This window comes from Rhyacophila brunnea, unplaced genomic scaffold (genome assembly GCF_057557595.1).
Source record: "Rhyacophila brunnea isolate RB1 unplaced genomic scaffold, BYU_Rbru_1.0 scaffold_1, whole genome shotgun sequence".
Lineage (NCBI taxonomy): Eukaryota > Metazoa > Arthropoda > Insecta > Trichoptera > Rhyacophilidae > Rhyacophila > Rhyacophila brunnea.
The window spans coordinates 36,986,679-37,011,111 of NW_028232751.1; the positions used below are offsets into that span (position 1 = coordinate 36,986,679).

Genomic DNA, 24,433 nt, shown 5'->3' on the forward strand with positions numbered 1-24,433 from the left:
AAACGGATAATGCCGATTAGTGGTAATTCATAATATTCGACTTACAGGACGTAACAATGAATGAATATTATGGATGAAACGAGTTAATTATAAGATATTATACTATTACTAAGTGTAAATATATACATATAATTATTACTTACACTGTCAACTACAACCATGGCTATGCAGTTTTCTTTTCACTTGCGTATCTGAAAAAAAAATATAAAATATTAATAAACTGTTACATTAAAAAATAACGACTAGTGGTGACTGATTCAAAAAATCTTTCACTGAGATTTATATCGTGTCGTGTGATATAGACGCAAAATATAATATGAAAAATATTATATACTTGGGTAATAAGATTGTTTCCAATCACCACAATTAATCGCAATACCAACATTGTTATCTTGTACACTAGTGGTTTGGTTAGACTGATTCAAAAAATCTTTCACTGAGATACTAATATATCGATGGTTTAGGTTTAGACTTTAGAGTATAAATATTGTATGTATGTCCAGTTTTCTATGTTTTGAGAAAATCGAATTTAAAAATTTGATGTGCATGAGAATGATACAATACCTTCTCCAATATCCTATTTGGAAGTACAATACTTTTACAGCATAAAGATACGATGCAGACGAACGTTTCGTCTATGTTAAATCAATTATACGAAAACGGGACATACAATATCTTTGCACTAAGTGACTTAAGCCATCGATAGGTATAGTATTGTGTGACATACACGCAAAATGTAACTTATAACCATGTCACAAGATGGTTGTTAGTAACTTTGAACAATCAAAAACACCTAGGCTTTCAGAAAATCACATAAATATTGCGTCCTCACTGGGTATCGAGCCCAGAGCTCCCGGATGGAAGGCCAGCGCCTTACGCACTGCACCGTAAATTTTATTTTAAGTATTAGGTCTCCATTATAGTACTAAAACATAAAAAATGAAACTAAACACGAAAAAAAAATTCAAGTCACACCAACAACAAAATTGATGTGGATCTTTGGCGCCCTCCCCTATCTATCGCTAATGATAAAGGCAGTGTGACGCTCTACAGTAGCGTTTTTCAAATATGTATATTTATTATGTAAATGTGTATATTTAGTGTATTTTTTAAATATATTTTAATGCATCTAAGTATTTGAATTATGGAGGTGTCAAGTATCAATACACAATTAAGAATTGTATCGTACAACCATATAATTTTAAATATTAACAGCTTTTATTCTATTAAAGCAAATTTGTTATGTGGGTTTCTCTCACTTTCTGGTCGACTCACAACCCCGGGCCCCAGACTAGAGGCCTGTCACCCCCCCCCCAGTCCTTATGGGGGCCATGTCAATACATAATAATCGCTGTTTCAGCGTCTGATGACATATATGCGTAATGGCGTCTGGCCAGAGTATGTTATTTTGACGTTTCGAGACGCGAGTGTCGCTAGTAGATGTGCGAGATCGTCACATACAACACTGGTTCTCTGGTTCCAAATTTTAGGTGTGAAAGTTGATAACATAAAAAAAATATTTTCACCCATCACCCAAATCAGGTAGGTATACTGTTAAATAGTAATGGAACAATGGGTCGTAAATTGAATAAAAAAGTTATTTTTTTATATTGCGATTGTTACACTATGGAGATGTGTTAACTGGTAACGTATGATATTATAACACTCTTAAGTTCGTTGTAATTTTCAGACATCTACAACTACATCCTAACAGGTAAGATAGAAGACGTAGATATCCCTACATTGTAGGAAGTATACTAGATAATGAGAACGGATTAAACATGTTTTTTAATCTATTATTAGGTACCTATTTAATCTCTTCGAATTCATAAAATATTTCATTTTATGGTACAGATAACATATTCCATTGTCACGATATCTGATAAGAGCAATTAATAAATACGGCACTTAAAATGATCAAATAAAGGCGCAATAATTAATATACGTATGTACATAAATTATTATCTTATATCAGATATTATAATGTACCTACTAGTCTCTCTATAGTCTAAGACCTACTTCATTTTCCAAATTTTGAAGCCTGACATGCGCAACGGTCTTCTGCGCAGTACCTACAAATAAATAAAATTGATGGTTGAACTGAATCACAGGACACTTGAAGATGATAGCACGCAGCAACCGACCCGGATTGCCTTGCGCGTAGCGTAGCTTATTTGGCGCAATGATCCGATTCAGGCAGTTAAACGTGGGCAAGGGGAGGGCTACAACGGCGGAGCTGATCAGCAAGGTGCGGGAAATGGAGCTCGACGTGGTCCTGATGCAAGAACCTAACTCCTTTGGCCCCAACAAGGGCTTCAGCGGAGGACGGGTGATACATCACGGCCTGGGCTCCATGGCCTGTATCTTTGTTGCGAATCCCGCACTAATGGTACTGCACCTTTCCCATTTGTCGAGCGAGCTCTTTGCCGTGGCTGAGGTCACCGACCGATCACAGAACTCCGTCGTGGCGGTCTCTTCGTACTTCAAATACGGTACAGTGGAGTGCGTCGAGCAGTTCGAAAAGATCCTGGTTGCATGACGCGGCAAACGGACGATCGTGGGGGCGGATGTCAACGTGCAATCGTGGCTCTGGGCCCCTCGGGGACCCAGGCCTACCATCGACAAACAAGCACTCCTTGAGGAATTGGTGGCGATTCACGATATGGCGGTCCTGAATGACCCACAGGGTCCGGCCCCGTTCTCTGCCGTTAATGGTGAATCGCACATAGACGTCACTGTGATTCACTGGAAGGTCCACACGTTCGCCTATGAAACTGAGAGGGGCCGCAAGCCCCCCACCTTGCCCGAGAGGGGGACCCTGCCGAAGCGCTTCAGGATGATGAATGACTGGGAACGCTTTGACTGTGTTCACCGAAGGACTCGACAGGATGGCCTCGCGCCCTCCATCCGGAGACATACACGCGGCGGCCGAGGACCTCACAAATCTCGTGATCAGAATGGCGCAGGGCACCGTCGAAAGGACGACCCGGAGGCCATCCGACCTCGCACCCTGGTGGAATCCGAGACCGACAATGCTCAGAAACAAGTTGAGAATGGCCAGAAGGACCCTACAAGCGATGAGAAGAGCGTCTGGGGATCGGCTGCCGCCGGACCACCCGCTCGCGGTCAATCAAAGGACCGCCAGACTTAAAATAAAAAAGGCAATAAACAAGGTTAAGTAAAAGCACTGGAGAGACTTTGTCACCGAAATGGGCGGGCACGACCCGTGGGGCTTCCCCTACCGCGTGATGAAGCTGAGCCCACGGCCCGGCAGAGTTACGTCGGCGATACGGCGCCCCGACGGGTCGTTCACCGGTAGCTGCGAGGAGGTCGCCACTGTCCTGCTGGACGTTCTAGTCCCGCAGGATGACGAGACGCTCGACATTGATAACGATAGATTCCAGCAGCTTTGCGTCCACGCGCTGCTCCCTTTGAACACTCCGCGATCCGCTGCCGCTACCATGTCCAAACTAGTGATTTTGTTTGCTTGCATCAACAGCAGGATTGAGTCCCACCTGTCGGAAAACTGTCTAATCTCGCGGAGACAATTTGGGTTTAGACCCGGAAAGGATGCGATTCGCTTCCGACACTTTGCGACACCGCGTGGTGGCCCCTGGTTCTCGCGAAGCTTCGGTAGACAGGCCGTCTCCAAGGCCAACATGGCCTTTCAGAAGATGGCCCGAATGGCGGGTAACAATTGGGGACTTAGACCTAGAGCCCTTAAGGTTGCTTACGGCGCAATTTTCATGCCTCCAGCATTTGGCATTCCCGAGTCAACCCATTAGTAAACGTGCGTCGCGTATTATTATTAAACGGGCAGCGGACGGCGCTGATCTCGCTTACTAAAGCCTACCGTACTACCTCCACAGACGCGCTTGCCGTGCTCGCGGGGGTGCTACCCCTCGATCTGCACGTCAAAACAAGAGGAGCGATCACCCTCCTCTTAAGGCGGGTCAGCACCACACTGGCCGGTGTCCCTCACCACCGCCGAGATCCGAGGACGTACCTTACAGGAAAACTGTAAGCGAGCTAGTCTACAAGACCGCATTTGCGGCATGCCAGTCGATGTGGACGGCTTCCCCCAAGGGGCGGCACACTTATCGTTTTTTTCCAGACGTATTCTGCAGGCACCAAACGCGGAGACTTCAACCGTCGCAGTCGCACTGGACTAGCCAGTTCCTCACCGGCCATGGCAACTTCGCCGCCAAGCTTCGCGGGTACACAGGGCGCGTCACGCCGACGGCCAGCAGAGCTGGACCTCACGTTCACACTTTCTTTCTAGAGTCAGTCTTAAGCACCGAGGTGCGTGGTTGCAAATAATCGGTCCCATGCGGCTCCGTTCGAGACGAAATGTGAGCAATTAAATATTCATTCTGTCGCAATACAGCGCTGTGGAAGGCGGTCGTGCATAATCCACCGCTGTACAGACACGGCGGGTGAAGGAGGGTGTATTGATCAAAATATTTGAAAAGTCTGGAATGGAATCAGTTCTGGAGGTTCCCAACCAAAAATTGCAGAGGAAAGAATTATGATGAAGTATGAATGCTTTATCTAGATAACATTATTTAATTAGTTACGCAACCCTTCGTCGCCCAAATAAACAATAACAAGTACTTTTCAAAAGTAGTTATAACTCCAAAAAATATTTTTTACTACCTAGGCTAGATCTCTCTCTAAAGAGTGCTTGACAACGTGTGATCTATCCAAATTCAACACCAAATCGCTTAAAAAATCTACTAAGTATAGGACTAATTTTCAATAGTGGATAAACCCAGACAGTTTATTTTCAAACAGAGTCAAATCCATTTCAACTAATCATGTCATCGCAAAGGGAGATGTAATTTTGCTAAATGCCTTACATTATGCATGTGGCCAAATAGACAACGTGTTCTTTTTGTTGCTAGTAAACACTAACCTTTTAGGAAGGATAGAAAATCAGTTTGTCCAAATTGAAAATGACATCCTGAATAACTATGCATTTTTTGCAAGCCCGATACAAAAATTCACTCATTTATAAACCAGGATCGCCAAGAATTGGTACAACTTCAAACAACCAAACCAACTATCAAACAGATAAGACAACTGTACCTAAGGCGTAAAACCCACTTAACGCAGCAAGTGTGGCGCGTAAATCAACGAAAATACAACGTAATCAAATACGCCAGCGCCCACTGGATTTGACGACGCATTATGCGCGCCCGCCCCATGAGTCATCGTTTTTTGGCTTCTCGGCGATACGAATGAACGAACATACAACGTATCCATTCATTGAAAACGGCGAGCAAAATCACGCTCCTCGAAGCGTCGTCGATGCGACGGGCGAGAAGCCATTATTTAAGAACAGCGAACTCTTTGTTTAGTTATTGCGTGTCCGATTTTAATTACAAGCCCCGAGAAATTTAATAATATTTTTATTGCTTTGTTATGACTGTTATGAGAGACGCTGATAATAATAATTATTTTGTGCTGCTTGAGCCCCTTATTACATAGGTGAAGGGTAATGCGCGGGTGGGAGGGGGCCTACTCAGTAGTGAGCGCGTCGAGCGCTTTTTTGGTGGACTTTATGCCTAAGACAACACATAAATCAGCAATAAAAACCGTTCGTCAAAAGCATTTTTTAAACATAAGCACAGTGATATGACTGATATGAGATAGGTTGCAATAACGTAAAGTACAATTATTCTTCATTATTATGGTCACCGATCATTATTACTTATGAATCTTATGATTGATAACTTAATAACGGTTTTACATTTCTTTATGAATTTATGATGATATGATAACATTGATAAATGATATTGATAATGATAACTGATTATAAGTAATAAAATAACTAATAACTGAGTAATAAGTAATAAGGGTTACCGTAGTATATTCTTGGGTTTTCACCGTGTCTCCTTCTTCCTTCTTTACTCGACGTTTCGGGCTCGTTGCAGAGGCCATTATCAAGAGATATGTTTTATGATGAGACACGGTGAAAACCCAAGAATATACTACGATAAAAAACAACCGTGAAAGCCTCAAACATTATAGTTTTATGAAGGAGACACGGTGAAAACCCAAGAATATACTACGATAAAAAACAACCATGAAAGCCTCAAACATTATATAATAAGGGTTACGTATATAATAATAATAATTGATACTTGAATAACTGTAGCAGTCACTGTAGACGTAGACATTGACATTGACATCGATAAAAGCATGAATGGCACGCATGTAATCAGTCAAGGTTATATTATTGCAACAGACATTTTTGATAAGCGCATGGTGAAATAGAATGATAATGAAAGTGCTCCTCGAAGAAAAATAATATATTGCTAGCCTTCTTACACCAATATAAGGATGGCATTTGTTTTAAAAATAATATATTAGACATATGTACCTACCCAGTGTTTTAATAACACTGTAATAAAAATGTGCAACTCAGACCATTTTTTGTCGAAAATAAGGTGAACTATAATTATTATACTAATAGTAAATCTTGTTTTATTTTCATAACTTTATTAATAATTTAGTTGCTAGGACCCCACACTCCTAGCAACCAATAATGGTGTCGAAATAACTTTTCATACAAAACAGAATTAACTGAAAATGAATTCAATTCTACTTAAAGATGGCTAAAAGTGTTAAAAAATTCATTGGCATCGTGTTCTGATATATTCTAAAAGTTTCAAATGTCTAGCTAGTCGGGAAGTTAGTTAATAATCGATTGCAAGATTTGTACCAGACAAAGAACCACCGGACAAATAAGAATACAAGCTAAGAAAAACGTTGTAATAATTAAAAAACATAAGTATTTCTTTCAAAATTTCTCCACTTTGGGTTTTTCAAAAATGGTATTGTTTCATTACTTATAATTATAAAGATTGATATCAGAGAGCTTTTATGTCAGAGCAATTTAGACGCTGTTTTAAATTGTCGTATCACATAGACATAGATGACGGTATGCATTAATAGACCAAAAGACAGACTCATAATAGCATACCTACATTTTTAGAATGATATAGAAACTTACACAGTGTCTAAAAAGACGACGAAAGTCTAATTTCGGATAAGATTAGAAGTTGTAAGTATACTTTTATTGAATTAAGAATATAATGAATAACTCAATCCGGTATTCAAGTTCAAGACCAGAATTAATGTATTCAGTTATTCGTTTGCTTGAAAATAGTGGGTTTGAAACGTGGAGTAACGAAATAGAGAATGATTAAATCTTCAGACACTGGGACAGTAAAGTGAGTAAGTAGCTGGAATCTTAAAAATAGTACAACACAGAAATATCTTGACTTAATGACTACGCCAAGCGGTAAGCAGTGCAGACTATAAAATTCTGCAACATTACACTGTTTATTTTCATTCCTTCATCTTTGACTAAATCTTATCTGATCAAATACTTAATTCATATAATACATTAATTAGAAAAGGATTTTTATTAAATCAAGTTTGTTGAAACTATGTTCGATAGTTTACAGTCGACACATATTTTACAGTTTATAATAATTCTGAATCCGAGAGATACTCTTCATAATATAAAATATAATTCTACATTTAGTTTTGGTATGTCTTATAGATAGAATGTTCATTACTAGCGAAATTATCGTAATTTCTGCTGACGACAGCTGCACGTAAGAATACAAAATACCATACAGCAGTGGTCTACAAAGTGGAGTACGCGTAGGTACCCCATGGGATACATACACAAATTGAAGAATAACTAATTAAATATATTGTATTCTAATAATATAGAGATATATACCTACTTATTATATTAGTTGGTTATTAAAATCATAATGTCGAAATAAATTTTATTTGGAACCAGACCAGCAGTAGGTATCAGAGCATCTGCCCAAAATTTACAAATTTGATTAAAGAAATTCTGTACCATTGCTCACATTAAATTGGAACTAGGAAATAATAAAAAATGTAAGTAACCTATTAAAACACACCTACGATTTCGCGCTTACATTTTTTCAAATAAAACAAATTTTCGAACTAAAAACTTGAATATTTTTCATAACTAAAATAACATAATAAAAGAACCTCTTTAGTTACTATTTATTAGGCGTTTGTTACACAAAAATTATTATATCATTACGTTTAAAATCTGTGAACCAATCCATTTCTATAGGTACAAGTTATAATATTATATATACCATGGGTGGCCAAACCGCGGCCCGCTAGTGTCAACTTGTGGCCCGTGGAGCAGTGAGAAAATAAAAATAATATCAAATGCTGCAGCTAGATGTGCTAATTTCGCAAATTGAGATTCGATATTGGCTCAAGATTTTTAACAGCACCGTGTGCTTTTTGCTGCATTTGTAACGCCATTCTCCGTAGACGTGAATTTATTACCGGGAAATTTACAAATGATAGATGGTGAAATATGTTGCGATGGACAGTTAAAGGATAAATTCCATCCGGTTGGTATGGAAGAGTTTTACAAAACATATTTGGACAAGGAGAAATATCCTGCATTTTATAAACATGCTCTAATGATTACTTCGCGATTTGGAAACACTTACACGTGTGAACAGCTTTTTAGTCGGATGAAGCATATCAAATCCCGAGTGAGAACACGAATCACTGATGTGCATTTGGAAAACTGTGCGTGTAGGAACAACCTCACTCGATATCTATATTGATGCACTTAGTTCTGCCACACAAATCAAACTTATCACTAGAATGTATAATTTTTATATTTTGTTTATTTTTTATTATCTAAAAAAAAGTCTAATTAAATAAATATGTTTGATTCTCATTTTTGTTTTATTTTATTAATATATTATATACTTAATATATATATTTATTTTTTGTTATGTATTAAAAAAATCGGTTGTGCGGCCCGGTAGGAAATCTCATTTTTAGAATCTGGCCCGGCTGCTTAAAAGGTTGGCCACCCATGATATAAACCACAATAATTCTTAATTGTACTTTAAATTATGCGGCAATCACTGAAACCAAGTCGGCATTTGATGGCTTGGATGAAAGACTTGGTTTCCAAGACGAGTTCAAATATAATTGTAATTATAATTGATTATATGAACAATTAAAGACTAAACGAGAGAGGAAGACGAAGATAATACGAGGGTGGGTCAATAAGTCCTTAGAAAAGCCGACAGGTGGCGCGACTAGTACTGTAAGCGGTTTGTTTTCATGCAGCGGCACTACTGATTCAGTATGCTGCGAAGTTTCAATCAGATTGGTCGGGTTGTTGTGTGTAAAAAAAAAATTTGCTTGTTTACAAAAATGGAGAAAATTGAGTTTAGAGCTGTTATTAAACATTTTAATATAAAAGGGTTAACAGCAAAGGAAATAAAAAATGAGTTGGATTTAGTTCACGGCATATCTGCTCCTTCACTTGCAACTATTTATAACTGGTTAAATGAATTTAAACGTGGTCGTACATCAACAAAGGATGAACCACGCTCAGGACGTCCTGTAGAGGTGACTACACCAGAAATGATCAATAAAATCCACGATATGGTGTTAAGTGACCGAAGATTAAAGTTGAGTGAGATAATTGAGGTTACAGGGATCTCAAAAGGTAGCGTCATTTCTATTTTACATGACAAATTGGGCATGAAAAATATTTCTGCAAGATGGGTGCCGCGTTTGCTCACAGTCGACAATAAACGCAATAGGGTGGTGGCCTCTAAAGCCCTGTTGTCGCTCATGCAACGCAATCCGGATGAATTTTTTCGTCGCTTTGTGACTGTAGATGAAACATGGATACACCACTATACTCCCGAGACGAAAGAACAGTCAAAGCAGTGGATTGCGAAGACAAACCATGTCCAAAGAAGGCGAAAACCGTAAAATCAGCTGGTAAGGTTATGGCTACTGTATTTTGGGATGCACGTGAAATTATTTTCGTTGACTATTTGGAAAAAGGAAAAACAATAACAGGGGATTATTATGCATCTTTATTGGACCAGCTAAAAAACAAAATTGAAGAAAAACGGCCTCATTTAAACAGGAAAAAAATCCTCTTTCATCAGGACAATGCCCGTGTTCACACATGTTTACGATCAATGGCTAAAATTGAAGAATTGAAGTTCGAATTGGTCGACCACCCACCGTATTCGCCAGATTTAGCCCCCAGTGACTTTTTCCTTTTCCCAAACTTAAAAAAATGGCTAAGTGGACAACGTTTTTTTTCAAATGAAGAAGTCATCGATCGGACAAATGCTTATTTTGAGGACCTTCCGAAAACTTATTTTTCTGACGGTTTAAAAAAAATTGAGAAACGTCTAACCAAGTGTATTGAGCTCCAAGGAGATTTATGTTGAGAAATAAAAAAAAAATACAAAAATAAAAACTGTTTTAATGCTTTTTTCTAAGGACTTATTGACCCACCCTCGTACCTCTGCAGACATAAATAACAATTATTGTATACAGGGCATGACCCCCACAAGGGGGGGGGGGGGCTGACAGGGCTCTAGCCTGGGAGCCCGGGATCAAAGGGGGCCCGGCGTGGCGGGTAGACCAGATAACTGAGATAAACATACATCACAAATTTGCTCGAATAGTAAAAAAAAAGAAGTAATATGCGGGCTGCTTTACTTTTTGACCATTATTTTTTTTAAATAATTACGTGATGGTGCAATATCATTTTTGATTATTGATATATTATAACTCCACAATTCAAGACGATGCATTTAAATACAAAAATCGCTAATAATATATTGAATACCGTTAATTTTAACTTAAACAACACTTAGAAAGCACCAATGTAGAGTGTAGGTAGAGCGTCACACTGCCTTTAAGCATAGCGATAGGTAGAAGAGCCCGCTAAAGAACCTAGCCTGAAGGCCCGCTTCAAGATGTGGGGGCCATGATACAGGGTTACTATTGCAAGACCAAGTTTAGTAACCTAGGCCAGTGTTTATAAGCCTTCTTGAGTTAGCGACACACTTTCAAACTAATTAGGGTTTTGGGACACTGTACTTACTTCATCATGTTCGATCCTGAGACATCATATATATATATAGTATAGTATAGTATAGTATAGTATAGTATAGTATAGTATAGTATAGTATAGTATAGTATAGTATAGTATAGTATAGTATAGTATAGTATAGTATAGTATAGTATAGTATAGTATAGTATAGTATAGTATAGTATAGTATAGTATAGTATAGTATAGTATAGTATAGTATAGTATAGTATAGTATAGTATAGTATAGTATAGTATAGTATAGTATAGTATAGTATAGTATAGTATAGTATAGTATAGTATAGTATAGTATAGTATAGTATAGTATAGTATAGTATAGTATAGTATAGTATAGTATAGTATAGTATAGTATAGTATAGTATAGTATAGTATAGTATAGTATAGTATAGTATAGTATAGTATAGTATAGTATAGTATAGTATAGTATAGTATAGTATAGTATAGTATAGTATAGTATAGTATAGTATAGTATAGTATAGTATAGTATAGTATAGTATAGTATAGTATAGTATAGTATAGTATAGTATAGTATAGTATAGTATAGTATAGTATAGTATAGTATAGTATAGTATAGTATAGTATAGTATAGTATAGTATAGTATAGTATAGTATAGTATAGTATAGTATAGTATAGTATAGTATAGTATAGTATAGTATAGTATAGTATAGTATAGTATAGTATAGTATAGTATAGTATAGTATAGTATAGTATAGTATAGTATAGTATAGTATAGTATAGTATAGTATAGTATAGTATAGTATAGTATAGTATAGTATAGTATAGTATAGTATAGTATAGTATAGTATAGTATAGTATAGTATAGTATAGTATAGTATAGTATAGTATAGTATAGTATAGTATAGTATAGTATAGTATAGTATAGTATAGTATAGTATAGTATAGTATAGTATAGTATAGTATAGTATAGTATAGTATAGTATAGTATAGTATAGTATAGTATAGTATAGTATAGTATAGTATAGTATAGTATAGTATAGTATAGTATAGTATAGTATAGTATAGTATAGTATAGTATAGTATAGTATAGTATAGTATAGTATAGTATAGTATAGTATAGTATAGTATAGTATAGTATAGTATAGTATAGTATAGTATAGTATAGTATAGTATAGTATAGTATAGTATAGTATAGTATAGTATAGTATAGTATAGTATAGTATAGTATAGTATAGTATAGTATAGTATAGTATAGTATAGTATAGTATAGTATAGTATAGTATAGTATAGTATAGTATAGTATAGTATAGTATAGTATAGTATAGTATAGTATAGTATAGTATAGTATAGTATAGTATAGTATAGTATAGTATAGTATAGTATAGTATAGTATAGTATAGTATAGTATAGTATAGTATAGTATAGTATAGTATAGTATAGTATAGTATAGTATAGTATAGTATAGTATAGTATAGTATAGTATAGTATAGTATAGTATAGTATAGTATAGTATAGTATAGTATAGTATAGTATAGTATAGTATAGTATAGTATAGTATAGTATAGTATAGTATAGTATAGTATAGTATAGTATAGTATAGTATAGTATAGTATAGTATAGTATAGTATAGTATAGTATAGTATAGTATAGTATAGTATAGTATAGTATAGTATAGTATAGTATAGTATAGTATAGTATAGTATAGTATAGTATAGTATAGTATAGTATAGTATAGTATAGTATAGTATAGTATAGTATAGTATAGTATAGTATAGTATAGTATAGTATAGTATAGTATAGTATAGTATAGTATAGTATAGTATAGTATAGTATAGTATAGTATAGTATAGTATAGTATAGTATAGTATAGTATAGTATAGTATAGTATAGTATAGTATAGTATAGTATAGTATAGTATAGTATAGTATAGTATAGTATAGTATAGTATAGTATAGTATAGTATAGTATAGTATAGTATAGTATAGTATAGTATAGTATAGTATAGTATAGTATAGTATAGTATAGTATAGTATAGTATAGTATAGTATAGTATAGTATAGTATAGTATAGTATAGTATAGTATAGTATAGTATAGTATAGTATAGTATAGTATAGTATAGTATAGTATAGTATAGTATAGTATAGTATAGTATAGTATAGTATAGTATAGTATAGTATAGTATAGTATAGTATAGTATAGTATAGTATAGTATAGTATAGTATAGTATAGTATAGTATAGTATAGTATAGTATAGTATAGTATAGTATAGTATAGTATAGTATAGTATAGTATAGTATAGTATAGTATAGTATAGTATAGTATAGTATAGTATAGTATAGTATAGTATAGTATAGTATAGTATAGTATAGTATAGTATAGTATAGTATAGTATAGTATAGTATAGTATAGTATAGTATAGTATAGTATAGTATAGTATAGTATAGTATAGTATAGTATAGTATAGTATAGTATAGTATAGTATAGTATAGTATAGTATAGTATAGTATAGTATAGTATAGTATAGTATAGTATAGTATAGTATAGTATAGTATAGTATAGTATAGTATAGTATAGTATAGTATAGTATAGTATAGTATAGTATAGTATAGTATAGTATAGTATAGTATAGTATAGTATAGTATAGTATAGTATAGTATAGTATAGTATAGTATAGTATAGTATAGTATAGTATAGTATAGTATAGTATAGTATAGTATAGTATAGTATAGTATAGTATAGTATAGTATAGTATAGTATAGTATAGTATAGTATAGTATAGTATAGTATAGTATAGTATAGTATAGTATAGTATAGTATAGTATAGTATAGTATAGTATAGTATAGTATAGTATAGTATAGTATAGTATAGTATAGTATAGTATAGTATAGTATAGTATAGTATAGTATAGTATAGTATAGTATAGTATAGTATAGTATAGTATAGTATAGTATAGTATAGTATAGTATAGTATAGTATAGTATAGTATAGTATAGTATAGTATAGTATAGTATAGTATAGTATAGTATAGTATAGTATAGTATAGTATAGTATAGTATAGTATAGTATAGTATAGTATAGTATAGTATAGTATAGTATAGTATAGTATAGTATAGTATAGTATAGTATAGTATAGTATAGTATAGTATAGTATAGTATAGTATAGTATAGTATAGTATAGTATAGTATAGTATAGTATAGTATAGTATAGTATAGTATAGTATAGTATAGTATAGTATAGTATAGTATAGTATAGTATAGTATAGTATAGTATAGTATAGTATAGTATAGTATAGTATAGTATAGTATAGTATAGTATAGTATAGTATAGTATAGTATAGTATAGTATAGTATAGTATAGTATAGTATAGTATAGTATAGTATAGTATAGTATAGTATAGTATAGTATAGTATAGTATAGTATAGTATAGTATAGTATAGTATAGTATAGTATAGTATAGTATAGTATAGTATAGTATAGTATAGTATAGTATAGTATAGTATAGTATAGTATAGTATAGTATAGTATAGTATAGTATAGTATAGTATAGTATAGTATAGTATAGTATAGTATAGTATAGTATAGTATAGTATAGTATAGTATAGTATAGTATAGTATAGTATAGTATAGTATAGTATAGTATAGTATAGTATAGTATAGTATAGTATAGTATAGTATAGTATAGTATAGTATAGTATAGTATAGTATAGTATAGTATAGTATAGTATAGTATAGTATAGTATAGTATAGTATAGTATAGTATAGTATAGTATAGTATAGTATAGTATAGTATAGTATAGTATAGTATAGTATAGTATAGTATAGTATAGTATAGTATAGTATAGTATAGTATAGTATAGTATAGTATAGTATAGTATAGTATAGTATAGTATAGTATAGTATAGTATAGTATAGTATAGTATAGTATAGTATAGTATAGTATAGTATAGTATAGTATAGTATAGTATAGTATAGTATAGTATAGTATAGTATAGTATAGTATAGTATAGTATAGTATAGTATAGTATAGTATAGTATAGTATAGTATAGTATAGTATAGTATAGTATAGTATAGTATAGTATAGTATAGTATAGTATAGTATAGTATAGTATAGTATAGTATAGTATAGTATAGTATAGTATAGTATAGTATAGTATAGTATAGTATAGTATAGTATAGTATAGTATAGTATAGTATAGTATAGTATAGTATAGTATAGTATAGTATAGTATAGTATAGTATAGTATAGTATAGTATAGTATAGTATAGTATAGTATAGTATAGTATAGTATAGTATAGTATAGTATAGTATAGTATAGTATAGTATAGTATAGTATAGTATAGTATAGTATAGTATAGTATAGTATAGTATAGTATAGTATAGTATAGTATAGTATAGTATAGTATAGTATAGTATAGTATAGTATAGTATAGTATAGTATAGTATAGTATAGTATAGTATAGTATAGTATAGTATAGTATAGTATAGTATAGTATAGTATAGTATAGTATAGTATAGTATAGTATAGTATAGTATAGTATAGTATAGTATAGTATAGTATAGTATAGTATAGTATAGTATAGTATAGTATAGTATAGTATAGTATAGTATAGTATAGTATAGTATAGTATAGTATAGTATAGTATAGTATAGTATAGTATAGTATAGTATAGTATAGTATAGTATAGTATAGTATAGTATAGTATAGTATAGTATAGTATAGTATAGTATAGTATAGTATAAGTATAGTATAGTATAGTATAGTATAGTATAGTATAGTATAGTATATATAGAGTGGAGGTTATATTAACAGATTTTTTACGACAAATGAATGTTACCCACTTGCTCAATGTATTATGCCTGGTCCACACCGGCAATAAGTCGCGCGACAACTCGTTAAATTTTACGATAATTATCATAATTGCTTAAGAAATTTTACGATAATTATCATGCTTATCGTAAAATTTAACGAGTTGTCACGCGACTTGTTTTCGGTGTGGCCGCACTTTAAGGTCCATACTATGACTCCAAACACAAATTGAAAAACAATATGTTTATTTGCCAGACAAAGTATGGCCATCGTGGGCGTTAAACACTGTAATGTTTTAATATTTCGACAGTAGGTAAACTATCAAACATTTCAATGACAAAAAATATTCTTTAATTAGTCAAAATCTACAAATAATAATTTTTATGATGAAATAGTTAAAATAGTAATAAAATACAATCGTTTTGTCATCGTTGTCACTGTCTCCTGTATGGGTAGTAAGTAAGATACTTTAAGCATTTCGTCATAAAATATCTTTTACTTTTCAGGTAGTAGTGGATAATTTTTTAGATACCTGTTCACCTGAGTTATCCTTGCGACACACTGGCCTAATGCCCATCATGCCACTAGTAATAATAATATATTGATGGATTGGTGAGATTATTGATCGTATGCACCGGGCAATATGGCGAGACGTCTCCTCTCTAACAATATTATGCTTAATGTAATTATAGTGATATCGGGGTTTGTTTGGTAAAAGCAGGAGATTTGAGAAAAAAAACAAACGAAAAAATATATTACTATATTCCGCAAGGTAGAATAAAATAAATAAATAAATTATGAGATTATGAGTATTTTTTAAAACCCACACATACAAGCGAAGTTTGCAGGTCAATACCTTTGTAGCTGACGTACGACTGCATGCAATATTGTGCATAGTAAACGTATGATATTGAGAATATAATTTAAGACCATCCATCTAATAATATCGTAACTAGGTACGTAATTGAGTATTTTACCACGTTTTTCTTAACTCGTATTCTTGTTTGTCCGGTGGTTGTTTATCCAGTACAAATCTTGCAATCGAGTTTTATCTAACTTCCCGGCTAGCTAGGCATTTGAAACTTTTAGAATACATCAGAACACGATGCCAATACATTTTTTTAATACTCTTAACCATCTTTAAGTAGAATTGAATTCATTTTCAGTTAATTCTCTTTTGTATGAAAAGTTATTTCGACACCATTATCGGTTGCTAGGGGGGTGGTCCTAGCAACTAAATTATTAATATATACGTGGGTTACTATGGAAATCAAAATGATATTTCAGTATTCTACGAGTATATTTGTTTGTTTGTTGCAAAATAGCAAATAAATGATTTGTTTACAATTGCCTTATTTGTCTTAAATTATTAATACATAGAATTGTCAAGTTTATATGATTCAACAGTAAATTTAAAAACGTGGTATATAAAAATTTCTTTTTATCTTGTAATTATTTTAAACTAAACATGTCAAGTTGAAAAATTAATACAAAATTTCAACACCCTAACTTAGCCGTTGTAAGGTGTAAACAGTTATAGTAATACGACACTTGCGTGTTATCGATCGCCGAATTCTGATATACCTACGACTAGTTAAGACTTTCGGTTGAATGTAACCAATGTAGACGTAAGAAGTGGATATTTCATCATTCTATGTATAGAAATAGACAGCAGTTCTCTATTTATTTAAACTCTTGAACGAGATCCCTTCGTAACAAATTGTGTTCTTTCAGTTAACTTCTGAACAACTTTATTCACCTACGCCTAGAATGAAAACAAACTGTAGAAAGAAGTATATTTTCTCCTCAACGTAATGTTTGTGTCAAATGTATTTAGTGAAACTATAAAACAGTAATTATTTAAATATTTTAGTTATCAATATACAACAAAATGGCAATATTAATACTATTGTACAAAGTGATATTGATAACATTAATCAAGAATTTCAAACTGTACCTAGGTACCTAGTTTCACAGTGGTATGCCCACTGAAATAATGTAATTTCAACGACAAGGCAGAAGAAAGTTTTATATTTTATATAGATACTTATGTCTTTTTTCATACCTGTAGCCATTTGATTGTAGAACCAATACGACTAAGAAAACGATTTAAAAAAAAAAACTATTGGCCAAAACAGCATGCTGTTGTGTTGCAAAATTCATTTATAAACAAATGGATTCAGAGCAAGCATTCCTGAATTTGCCACAAAAATTAAATTAATATATTGGAGACGTTTTTTTATATAACTAACATTACCTACAATCCGCACTGATTCAGGTGTACTACTAACGTAGCTACAATAACGATCTGCGCGTTGCATGTCGAACAGAACGGAACGTTGCGCAAACTCACGTTTGTCCATGTGTTTTCATACCGTAGTGTGAGAAGAGTACGTACCTAAGTAATATTATTGTATATTGCATATTTTACCTTTTGCTATTACTTTTATTATATAACGATTCGTCGGCGTATGTACATACGTCATTTTATAAATATTATTGATGCTCTTTGGTATTTTTTTACTGTCTGTTGTACAAAATACTTAATATTCTAAGCACTATGCAAATATTAACGGCTTACGTAACGGTATAGAATAATATTATTAATAATAGCCATCTACAATGTTGAAATGACGGTCGTAGACACACACTATTGCTAGGCAATCTACGTTAGGATTATATATAACCTTTATAAATTATAAATTATCTGCATTGACCCTTAAATAGAAATCTCAAAATAAAAGTGTGCACACAAGTCGAAAAGGTCAAAGACATGGCGCGAATTTGCAACGTTCACCTTATTGCAATGTTAGAATTCATTTTACAACAAACGATGTAAATTAAAATATGTGGCTTGAATAATTCAAACGGACGTATTATTATAACAGGACAACACTCGTGTAAAGACAGGAATACGAGTTTGTAGCACGCACCCTTATTTCAATGTAAATAAAGATCATATATTTGTCAATCACATATTATTAATGCATTGTAATACGGTGAAATGACGATGGGTTTCGTTTAAAAGTTCATTAATTCATTCTTATATGAAATTATTTCAAAACTCCAGTACTGCTAAGTACCTGGTAGGTAGCAGAATACTGGGAAGATTATCGGATGTGGTGACGCATGTGTGAATTTGGGAGATAATTGGCGATGAGAAGTGGAGATGGTGACATTACTATCCAGAGTCTGTAAGAATTCGATGGTGGTAGCAGAGCAGAGCCATACCATAAGGCTAAAGGAGCTAGAGTCCGGAGCCCGAAAGAGAAAATGGTAATACATTGAAAAATCTTGATACAAACGAAGCAGCTATCCCCCCACGTGAAAAAAATACATGGTCCAAAAACTCGACAAAAGGCAGTAGCTACAGCCAATATCCTGTCCCGTTCTATCGTGCCTAATATCGTGTCTCACAGCGACCGTGATCGACATAATGCGCCCGGCATGCAATTTTTTTTTTCGACCATGTCCGATCCTGATAGGATCATATGGGCCTCCACAGAGTGGAGGTTTGTATTGACAGATTTTGTTTTTTACGAGAAATGGATGTCAGCCACTTGCTCAACCTATTAGGTCCATACCCTGACACAGACAAATTGAAAAACAATATGTGCACTTGTCAGACCCAGGATTCGAACCTGGGACCCACGGCTTTATAGTCCAACGCTTATGCCGCGCGGCCACCGTGGGCGTCAAAAATAAATCATTAGTCAAATAATATCGTCCGTGCTACCCGATTGAATATGGTATACTATAATAATTATTATACCATTATTAAATGTAAAGTGTATGTAAAACATTTCACCGCAGCACAGTTCGCCGTGAGCTTTCTATCGGAAAGAGATGACTGTATACTATACGGTCTCCAATTTTATTAGATTCAATATAACATTAATTCAATTTTCATGGCCGATTTCCGCAAAATTCATGATTTCAAGAATAAAAACCTAACCTAACATAACCTAAAACCAAACAAAAAATCCAGTACCTATATCGGCTATTTTCAAAATTTGTTTGCCGCTGGCTTCCTGTAAACCGACAAGAACCGTGTTTTATTTAGACATGAATTTTATCTCAGTACTATACGGCCCAAAGAGGTTGGACGGTCTTTAATATACGACCACATATTTCCGATACAACATTTCACGGTGAAATGTGATACGGCGAACTGCGTTCGTACAAATTTTCGGACACGCAATGGAAGAGATGTTTCATATTCACAAATTCGTCCAGGCAAAATCAGCATCAGAAAAACATTTGTGGTTTTTGTCTGGGGGCCCGCCCCTTCAACTTCAGAACCAAAAGAAAAATAATGTGAGAATAGAATGTTTTATTTGAAGAAAAAAGATAGGGGGAAATGAAAATGTAAAGCAGTCAAATTTACATTTTGTGTCTGGAGAGGTGTGATACAAAGGCCAAGAGTGTCAGACAGGACGAAAATTTGCAGGTTATCCGAAACACGTGGTGAATAAATAATAGCTTGCACGTTTAATTTATTTTCCGGCAAGCATGCTTGGCATCCCTACCTATGAAAAAATGAGGAAGTCGGACAAAAATACAACGCAGACCTTTCATTAAAAAATAAAACACGATCAATGAAGCGGGAGCGGGTAATAATCATAAATTCTTGGGAATCTTGAGACCACTCTACACATCCAATATTGCGACGAAATTTTTTTAGCAAGAGGTGGGCGCGGCACCCATGACGTATTGTTGTCTATGAGTCTATGTTATGCTATATTCCAGAGAAAACTCATTCTGTATTATGTAGTTATATTTGGGAAACTGCCAATAATCATATTATTACGGAGGACACTGATAAACTAGCAGCGTGCGCAGCAGAAGAAAAACCCACCTGCTTAAATTAACACGTTTTCGTAAGAAAATAATATCGATAATGCTAAGACAAAACGTCGTAAGTAAGTGACAATAATTTTCAACTTTAGAATCATTTGCAAGAATTTTGTGTTTCTTCATAATATGCTTTTCACTAACTATCCTAATGGGTCAAGCTGGACAAATGTTGGCGCCCTTTGATGCGTGTCAAAACACCGACACTGTGTCGATAGACGGCAAATATTTGCCGGTCAATGCATAATATGTCGTTCTTTTCATAACTGTGACTAAGTGACCACAAACATTGTCCCCATCGTGAAGGTAAAAGTATAACATAGCATAGCTGTAATACTGGTACATCTTTATGACGCACTTTTAAGACACTGAAGATGATGACATTTTAACTAATTCTTGCTAAAATGTTCCTTAAGCCATTTTGGCTTAGCAAACTCGATATGACGTGAATTAGGATATTGTGTATGTATATACGCAATATAGATTATGGAGGTTAAATTTATCAACGTTTTATATCTTGAGGCTTACCACACGGTTTAATTATTCTAATATTGTTATACCTTACGATAGCTGAGAGTGATACACAACCATTTTACTAGTAAAGCAAATTTATCCATTTTCTAATAGTACGCGTGCTGAACAGGGTGCAAGTCGCGACCCGAGAACTACAGGGTTCTAAGTGAACAACTGCAGCAAAAAAGTTATGGGCTGTTGAAGTTTTGAACGCTTGTATTTTGTTAATTGTGAATGTTTTCAATTATTTTTTTGATTGAATATATCAATGATGGTACTGCTATGTTGTAACTATCAATAAAACTACGTTAAAACTAGTTTTTAATGGTTTATTTTATATATCATAAATTCAGTTAGAACTTTGTCCACCTGAAACTCAAATAAATCGCCTTTACTACAAGGTTCTAACTGAAATTTGTATGGAAATCCTGGTGTTTCAGGACACATTGTTTCACTTTTCATGTTAAAATAAATAAAATTCTTGAAAGTTATCTAATATAATATTTTTTTCCGGAGAAAATGTATGGAAATTGTTGAGAAAATGGGAAATTCGGAAAAACTTTAATATTTTTTTGTAATTTTTGTTTATATCTACCATTTTAAAACGAAAATTATGTTGAAAATGTAATCTAATAAAAATACAAAATTATTGTTGATGCAACAAGCCCAATGTTTATTGTTCAATTTCAACTGGCCTGTTGTCTCCATCTACATCAAATACATTTATTGTAATTGTGTATACAAGATTGTTGATACTAATGGCTGAGGGAATGTTGTGTAAAATATCTTCTATTAAATTATTCGCCTCAGTTTAAACTTATTCTTCTTCTTCTTCTTAAATTCACCTTAGAATAAACTTCAAGCCAGCAAGAGGCATAGCTTTCAGATCCATCATAACATCATAATGGTATTGTATAATTAACATACTAAATCTCTATAGTATGGGAATTCTCAGGAATAGGGATTTTAGAATACAACTTAACCATTTCTTCACCTCATCTACTGAGATTTGAAACATCTCAAACATTTATATCACTTCCAGGAAGACTTTTAAACCTAAAATATTAAATAAATGAATGAAATAGCCTTAAAATACTCTCAATATTTAGACATTATTATTAACAAAAGGTTAAAGAATAAAGTGTACAATGTTTGTTCGACATTCACATTATTAAAATAATCAATTATGTAGGTATTGAAATTAACGGTTTGTGATTATGTAACTGTAACGTAGTTTGTAATGAAATTTTAAAAAATGACGATAATATAATTAAATCTTACTTACGTTTCATAATATTATAATTAATCTATTAGTGAGTTCACAATTTACTGTTGGTATCAAATATCACGAAACATTATTTTTTGAGGTTATGTATCTCGAAACTATAGTAGTTTATGTAAATACTCGTGGTTTATTGTTAAATACACTGCACGAAGTCTTAAAAATAAATTTAAAATACAAAACAACAAGATTTCACTCTTCGTATTGCAATTTAAACCATTTTAACAACTTCAAATGTATTCACAACCACGAAATGTCAAAGCACATAGAACTTTGTAGAACGACGGATCTTTTTAGATTATGATAGAACTCTGTAGTACCACAGATATTATGTAAAATGCACATAGAACTCGGTAGTATTGGGGTTTAATGAAAAAATATAAGAAATATTGACCTCATATTGATATATTATGTAGATAATGTGACTTGGAAGACTACCTCATTATTACTTTAGTTTGGCCAAAAATCGACACTTAGAACCTTGTAGTTCTCGGGTCGCGAAGTGTCGCACATCGTTTATATTTTATAACGTTCACTACCATTATAAATACATGGGTAGACATTTTTATCTTAAAGCACGTATACATTATTATAGAATAATATATAAACAGTAATTAATACGCACACTACATTCAAAGAATAAGAAGTAGAAGAAAAAAAATTAAGGAGCGCAGTTTAAAATCTTATAAGTTGCAAAAGAAGCGAAGGATCACGAAATCAAATTCAAGGATTTGTTAAAATCGGCTGTTCTATCATATTATTATCTCTATGTATTTTTAAAGGTCAACAGAATTATTATATATACCTACGAGGGTGGGTCAATAATTCCTTAGAAAAAAGCATTAAAACAGTTTTTATTTTTGTATTTTTTTTTTATTTCTCAACATAATCTCCTTGGAGCTCAATACACTTGGTTAGACGTTTCTCAATTTTTTTTAAACCGTCAGAAAAATAAGTTTTCGGAAGGTCCTCAAAATAAGCATTTGTCCGATCGATGACTTCTTCATTTGAAAAAAAACGTTGTCCACTTAGCCATTTTTTTAAGTTTGGGAAAAGGAAAAAGTCACTGGGGGCTAAATCTGGCGAATACGGTGGGTGGTCGACCAATTCGAACTTCAATTCTTCAATTTTAGCCATTGATCGTAAACATGTGTGAACACGGGCATTGTCCTGATGAAAGAGGATTTTTTTCCTGTTTAAATGAGGCCATTTTTCTTCAATTTTGTTTTTTAGCTGGTCCAATAAAGATGCATAATAATCCCCTGTTATTGTTTTTCCTTTTTCCAAATAGTCAACGAAAATAATTTCACGTGCATCCCAAAATACAGTAGCCATAACCTTACCAGCTGATTTTACGGTTTTCGCCTTCTTTGGACATGGTTTGTCTTCGCAATCCACTGCTTTGACTGTTCTTTCGTCTCGGGAGTATAGTGGTGTATCCATGTTTCATCTACAGTCACAAAGCGACGAAAAAATTCATCCGGATTGCGTTGCATGAGCGACAACAGGGCTTTAGAGGCCACCACCCTATTGCGTTTATTGTCGACTGTGAGCAAACGCGGCACCCATCTTGCAGAAATATTTTTCATGCCCAATTTGTCATGTAAAATAGAAATGACGCTACCTTTTGAGATCCCTGTAACCTCAATTATCTCACTCAACTTTAATCTTCGGTCACTTAACACCATATCGTGGATTTTATTGATCATTTCTGGTGTAGTCACCTCTACAGGACGTCCTGAGCGTGGTTCATTCTTTGTTGATGTACGACCACGTTTAAATTCATTTAACCAGTTATAAATAGTTGCAAGTGAAGGAGCAGATATGCCGTGAACTAAATCCAACTCATTTTTTATTTCCTTTGCTGTTAACCCTTTTATATTAAAATGTTTAATAACAGCTCTAAACTCAATTTTCTCCATTTTCCATTTTTCCATTTTCCACAAGCAAATTTTTTTTTGAAATGTACGAAAAACACACAACAACCCGACCAATCTGATTGAAACTTCGCATCATACTGAATCGGTAGTGCCGCTGCATGAAAACAAACCGC

The 24,433-nt window shown here is 33.3% G+C and overlaps 1 protein-coding gene across 2 annotated transcripts in view; it reads right to left on the reverse strand.

Moving 5' to 3' along the window:
• The window catches only part of path (solute carrier family 36 member pathetic), a 103,188-nt gene that overhangs the window by 19,701 nt on the left and 59,054 nt on the right, over positions 1-24,433 (reverse strand). For both annotated transcript variants that reach the window (XM_085943647.1, XM_085943653.1), the window contains exon 2: positions 144-191. In XM_085943647.1, coding sequence (XP_085799773.1) covers positions 144-161 — 18 coding nt within the window. In that variant the 5' untranslated portion in view covers positions 162-191. The remainder of the gene's footprint in view (positions 1-143; positions 192-24,433) is intronic.